At 40.3% G+C, this 6,000-nt stretch overlaps 1 protein-coding gene across 2 annotated transcripts in view; it reads left to right on the forward strand.

Moving 5' to 3' along the window:
• Positions 1-5,425, forward strand: part of baz1b (bromodomain adjacent to zinc finger domain, 1B) — a 77,126-nt gene extending 71,701 nt beyond the window's left edge. For both annotated transcript variants that reach the window (XM_080210403.1, XM_080210404.1), the window contains 2 exons: positions 122-228; positions 3,339-5,425. In XM_080210403.1, coding sequence (XP_080066529.1) covers positions 122-228; positions 3,339-3,777 — 546 coding nt within the window. In that variant the 3' untranslated portion in view covers positions 3,778-5,425. The remainder of the gene's footprint in view (positions 1-121; positions 229-3,338) is intronic.
• Positions 5,426-6,000: the final 575 nt, after the last annotated feature.

The raw sequence follows: 6,000 nt of genomic DNA on the forward strand, positions 1-6,000 counted from the left end.
CAGGAAGAGAAAACCAAAGAAAAAAACTGCAATCCTGATTATTTGAATTTTTTTTATGAGAAAGCAAAATATTGAAACATAGTTGTGTTCCTAATCACTGATTTTGTTTTTGTGCCTGTAGGTGCAACAAAGAACAAAATACAAGTCACGGAGATTAAACCTGGAACTGGCAAAGTGTGAAGAAATCCTGAACAAATTAATCAGATCCAGATATAGTTGGCCCTTCAGGTAAGGAGAAAAAAGTCATTTTGCACCTGATAGGGGTGTCTTTATTCCTTGTATAGATTGGACGGGACAAATAAAAATTGGCAAAAGTAGCTCTGAAAATAACTTCGTGGAAAACATTTGAGCCAGTTTTCTAGTGGTTAGCACTGCTGCCTCAGCTCCGAAGACCCTGGTTTGATTCCCAGCTTAGGTCACTGCCTGTGCAGAGTCTGCACATTCTTCCCATGTCTGCATGGTTTCCTCCCATAGTCAGAAAGACATGCTGGTTAGGTGCATTGGTCATGCTAAATTCTCCTACGGTGTACTCAAAACAGGTGCTGAACTAGGGGATTTTCACAGTAATTTCATTGCAGTGTTAATGTAAGCCTACTTGTAACACTAATAAATAAACATTTAAACTTCAGCGCAGTATCTCAAAAGAACCAACTAGGAAAGCTGTTTCAGATGTATGAGACAGAGCTAATTAATCTTGCAGTTCAAAGATTCACTCAGTGATCATAATATGATAGAATTTCACTTGTTTTAAGTGATGTGGTTAAGTCTGAAACAAGTATTTTGCATTTGTAAGTATTAGGGGCAAATTCACAAGTGTAAATTGGGAAATTAGATTTAAAAAATTGGTGGTAAATGAGCAATGTGCACATTTAATTGTGGCTTACTGGAGAAATTAAGGATTGTATTAAATTGCAAGAAGCTTATAATGTTGCCAGAAAAGGTAGTAGTTTCCCATCTACCCCATAGCTTTCAACTCCCTTGTCGATCTATCTAACTTGGCCTTAAAAATATTTAATGACTCTGTCTCCAGTGCTCTCTGGGGAAGAACGTTCCAAAGATGAATGGCCCTCTTCTCCCCATCTCCATCTTATTTTGAAACTGTGCTCCCTAGTCTTAGCCTCTCCCACAAGGGGAAACATTCTCTCACCATCCTCCCAGTCAAGCCTTCTTAAGATTTTGTATGTTTCAGTAGAATCACACTTAATTCTTCTAAACCCAAATGGATAGGGGCGTAACCTTTCCTCAGAAGATAACCCCATTATCCTAGTTGAGTGAACCTTCGCTGAACAGCTTCCGAAGCAATTATATCATTTCTTGAAAAAGGATACTTAAACTGTAAATAGTACTCCAAATATAGGCTTGCCAAATCTCTGCACTAGTGTGCGAAACTTTTCTACTGTTTATTCCATTCTTCTTTCAGTAAATGACAATATTCCATTTGCTTTTCTAATCACTTACTGTATGCTTCAACTAATTTTGTGTGATCCATATACCAGGACACCCAAATCCCTCTGTACCACAGAGCTCTGCAATCTCTCTCTATTTAAATAATGATTTTTTTCTATCTTTCCTGGCAAAGTGGAAAAATTCACACTTTCTCCTATAAGAACATAAGAAATAGGAGCAGGAGTAGGCCATCTAGCCCTTCGAGCCTGCCCCGCCATTCAATAAGATTGTGGCTGATCTGAAGTGGCTCAGTTCCACATTCCCGCCTTCTCCCCATAACCCTTAATCCCCTTGCCTATCAAAAACCTATCTACTCGCGTCTTAAATATATTTAGCGAGGCAGCCTCCACCACTTCAACGGGCAGAGAATTCCAGAGATTCACCACCCTTTGCGTGAAGAAGTTCCTCCTCAACTCCATTCTAAACCCCCCCCCCCCCCCCCCATCTTGAGGCTGTGCCCTCTAGTCCTACTGTCCTTTCTGAGCAGGAAGAGCCTCTCCACCTCTATCCTATCCATCCCATTCATCATCTTATATGTCTCAATGAGATCTCCCCTCATTCTTCTAAACTCTAACGAGTACAAGCCTAGTTTATTCAGCCTCTCCTCATAGCTCAACCGCCTCAACTCCGGTATCAGCCTAGTGAACCTCCTCTGCACTCCCTCCAAGGCCAAAATATCCTTGCATAAGTGCGGCGACCAAAACTGCACACAGTACTCCAGCTGCGACCTCACCAGCGCCCTGTACAGTTGCAGCAAGACCCCCCTACTTTTATATTCAATCCCCCTCGCTATGAAGGCCAGCATCCCATTTGCCTTCCTGACCGCCTGCTGCACCTGCAGGCTGGGTTTTTGCGACTCATGCACAAGGACCCCGAGGTCCCTCTGCACCGTAGCATGCTTCATCTACCAAATTTTTGCCCATTCACTTTGCAGACTCTTCACAACTTATTATTCTACCTACCTTTGTATAATCAGCAAATTTAGTAACCATACATTCGGCCCCTTCATCCAAGTCGTTGATATAGATTATAAATAGTTGAGGCCCTAGCACTGGTCCTTGTGGCACTCCACTTGTACATTTTGCCAACCTGAAAATGACCCTTTTTCCCTGCTTTCTGTTAGCTGACCAATCTTCTGTTCATGCTAATATGTTACACCCTACCCCATGCACACTTATGATGTGGCACTTTGTCAAATGCTTTTTGGATGTACAGGTTCCATTTTGGAACTTTTACAGATTAGTCAAGCATGATTTCCCTTTCACAAAACCATGTTGACTCTGCCCAGTTGCATTAAGATTTTCTATGTGCCATTGTTGTAATCTTGTTAATAATAGTAGCATTTTCCCTATGATAGATGTTAAGACAATTGGCCTGTAATTTCTTTCTTTCTGTCTGTCTTCAATAGAGGAGTTATATTTGCTATTTTCCAATCTGATGGACCTTTCTGGAATCTAAGGTACTTTGGAAAATTGCAACCAATGCATCTACTAAACTCTGCAGCCACTTTTAAGACCTTTGGGATGAAGTCCATCAGGTCCTGGGGATTTATCAGCCTTTAGTTCTTATAGTTTTCTCAAAATCCTTTTTCTGCTGTTTGTAATTGTTAAAATCCTCCCTCCTTTTACTTAATTTCTCCGTATTTTAAGGATGTTATTTGTACCTTTTGCAGTGAAGACAGATAAAATATCTGTTCAAATGCTTTCAGCATTTCTTTATTTCTGTTCATTCCCAGACTCTGTCTAGAGGACCCACGTTCCAGAGGATTGTAACCTGATGTACGATCAGTCCAGTGTAGAATTTCCATTAAAACCAAGTGAATTTGATAGAAATAGTTGTTGCTGTTTTTCTGTTTAGAGCTAAAGTTAATACATTGTTTTCCCCTTTTCCAGAGAGCCTGTGACAACTGATGAAGCTGAAGATTATTTTGAAAAAATTACCAAATCTATGGACTTGCAGACCATGCAAAGCAAATGTTTGTGCGGTACCTACAAAACAGTCGAAGAATTTCTTGAGGATATTAAACTGGTGTTTAATAACGCAGAACTGTATAATCAGGAAGGTAGCCAGGTCCTTACCTGTGTGGAAAAAACAGAACGTTGTTTCATTGACATGATGCAAAAACATCTTCCCAATTACAGCTACAAACGAGGCAAACCACGAAAGAGTATCCAGAAACGGAAAAGACTGGTACAGGTAGAGCTAGAAGAGGAAGATGAAGAGGTGGTGGAAGATGAAGAAGAGGAGGAAGAAGACGACGGTGACGAGTATATTGATAGTGAGGCAGAATCAAGTGAACATTCCATCCCACCGCGCAAACGCCGGAAGTGAATTGGGAATAGCTGAGCTTTCTGAATAATGGATGTAGTAATTATTTTGAAAACTGCAGACATGTTTGTACTTTAAATGTTTACGCTGACTGATTTAAAATACTGGATCAAATACAAAACTTCAACCTTACCTGAACATTTTCATAGGAATATAAAGAGGTTGAAATCAAAAGCTCTTACAGATTTTTTAAAAAATCTCGTTGGATTGAGAGAACCGGTGGGACAAAAGGCTGAAAGTTCCTATTTTAGAAATGGTTGTGAAATTAAGACCACAGACGAGGAGCTCTGTAGTACTGATTTGATCACCACAGTGTAGAACTTTCACAAAGGTTTCTGTCCCTTGGTATCTGCTTTCTGCACAGACTCTTTCTTATTTGTTCATCTTTGCTGTAGAGATGATCAATACAGGGAATTAGACAAGCCCCTAGCTGGTCAGCCCTTGGCCCATTCTAATGATGCTGATCTGCTGGAGAGAGTGTACAATGAATGGAAATTCCAGCTGATTCGCAGGCCAAGGCATTTCACAGACAGTGCCAGATGACACATTGCATCACCAGCATCTGTTTTATCCAGCTGTGTTTTTGGTTTGACCATATGATTGAATATGTGCAAAATTATTTCACACAATATTGTAAATGTACAGTTCTTTGTTATAATGAGATCCTTCCAAGGGAGAACCCCTACCCTCAAATGTTTGGCATCTGAAGCAATCAGTTGAGTTTTTCATTGGAGCCACCAGCCATCTTGTAATTTTTGTCGCCTGATTGATTGACAGTGATCTAGAAGCAGCTAATTGCCTGACGAACATGTCAGATCTGGTGGGGGAAATTTCGTTCCAAGTCAACTGACTTCAAAACTGAGGTATGATCTGTTCCACCTGCAGTGTGCATGGGTGGTTGGTTTGTGTCTTTAGACCATCTGTCCTGGACCACCTGAGGGTCCAACCAAATGAATGCTCAATCCATTGTGTCTCTAGTCACTGAGAAAAGATTATACTTTGCTTCCATGCACTCTGATGCAGGGTAACAGCACCCAGACTTAATGAAGATGTTCTACCATGTCTCTCACCTGTTGGCTGCATTTGACATGCAAGGTTCTCATTTGGTCTGCCCATTCCTGTTGACCAAATAGTTCTCGTGAGACACCATTAGATTTTTAAACTGAAGAATTGTAAAATACTCCTTTTTGTGCGGAGATTTGTACAGTGCGTACGGATGTGTAGATCTAACCAGATTAAGATTCTTGTGCTTCAAGTTGTCAAAGAAATTGTGTGGCACAACTTGAATTTGTTTCCATCTGCCTCTTTGTTACTGTAGTTTGTATAAATAACTCTTTATTATTTGAGTATTTGTGAGCAACAAGTCCTTCAAAGTCCTTTTCACATCTGCAGTTTTTTCTTGGAAGGGAGGGGGAAGGAAAGCACTGATCTAAAATTTTCTTTCTTTTTATGTGGGTTTCCCCCTCTTTCCACTTGGCGTTTTCTCACCCTTCCCAGTCACTCTCAGTTGTGTAGGTAAGTGATGTAGAATAAAGCAGTGGAATTTTGACATTGTATATTTTCCCAAGTGTCTGTGGTAGTTGTTTGGCGAGGGCTATGCTTGTATTAAAAACATTTTTGGACTTTTAAATAAAAACAATTATGTTTAAAACTTTGCATAAAAATGGCTTATCTGTCAATGTTGTCAAGTAGTCATTTTGGTTCTTGGACATTTGTTTAAAGAGTGATTGGCTGAAGACTGAAACTGTTTTCATTGGCTGGCAGGGTTTGAATATTGTCTTTTTAGATTGACTTTGCTTCTTGAGTTTATCAGTATATCTCTGATCTTTGAATGCAAGTCTGGGTGATCTTTCCAGGCTTGCTTCCTCACTCCCTATGCTCATCTTTCAAGAACTCGCCCTGTGTCTTATTCTCATGCTTACTCTCTCCTCTGTGGTATGTCTGTTTTCCTCACTTCCCCCTGCTCTATTCTGGCATGTGCTTTCATTTATAGTTTCTCTGCTGCTCATCTTCTCAGGATGTAGTATGTTTCTGTCATGATGTGCATTTGCCCTTCTATTAATTGTGTATGTATGCGAGTATCTTTCTGTTGGAGGACAGTGCATTATGTGATTTTCTTTTATTGTTTGTATATAGCTACCTTTCTGTTTGCAATCAGACCCCCATGTATGTTCTGTCTGTAATATGGGAATGCTGCAAAAAAGGCCAGCTGCCCTCTGTCCTCTT

This window comes from Carcharhinus amblyrhynchos, chromosome 23 (genome assembly GCF_965287045.1).
Source record: "Carcharhinus amblyrhynchos chromosome 23, sCarAmb.v2.hapA, whole genome shotgun sequence".
Taxonomy (NCBI): Eukaryota; Metazoa; Chordata; class Chondrichthyes; order Carcharhiniformes; family Carcharhinidae; genus Carcharhinus; species Carcharhinus amblyrhynchos.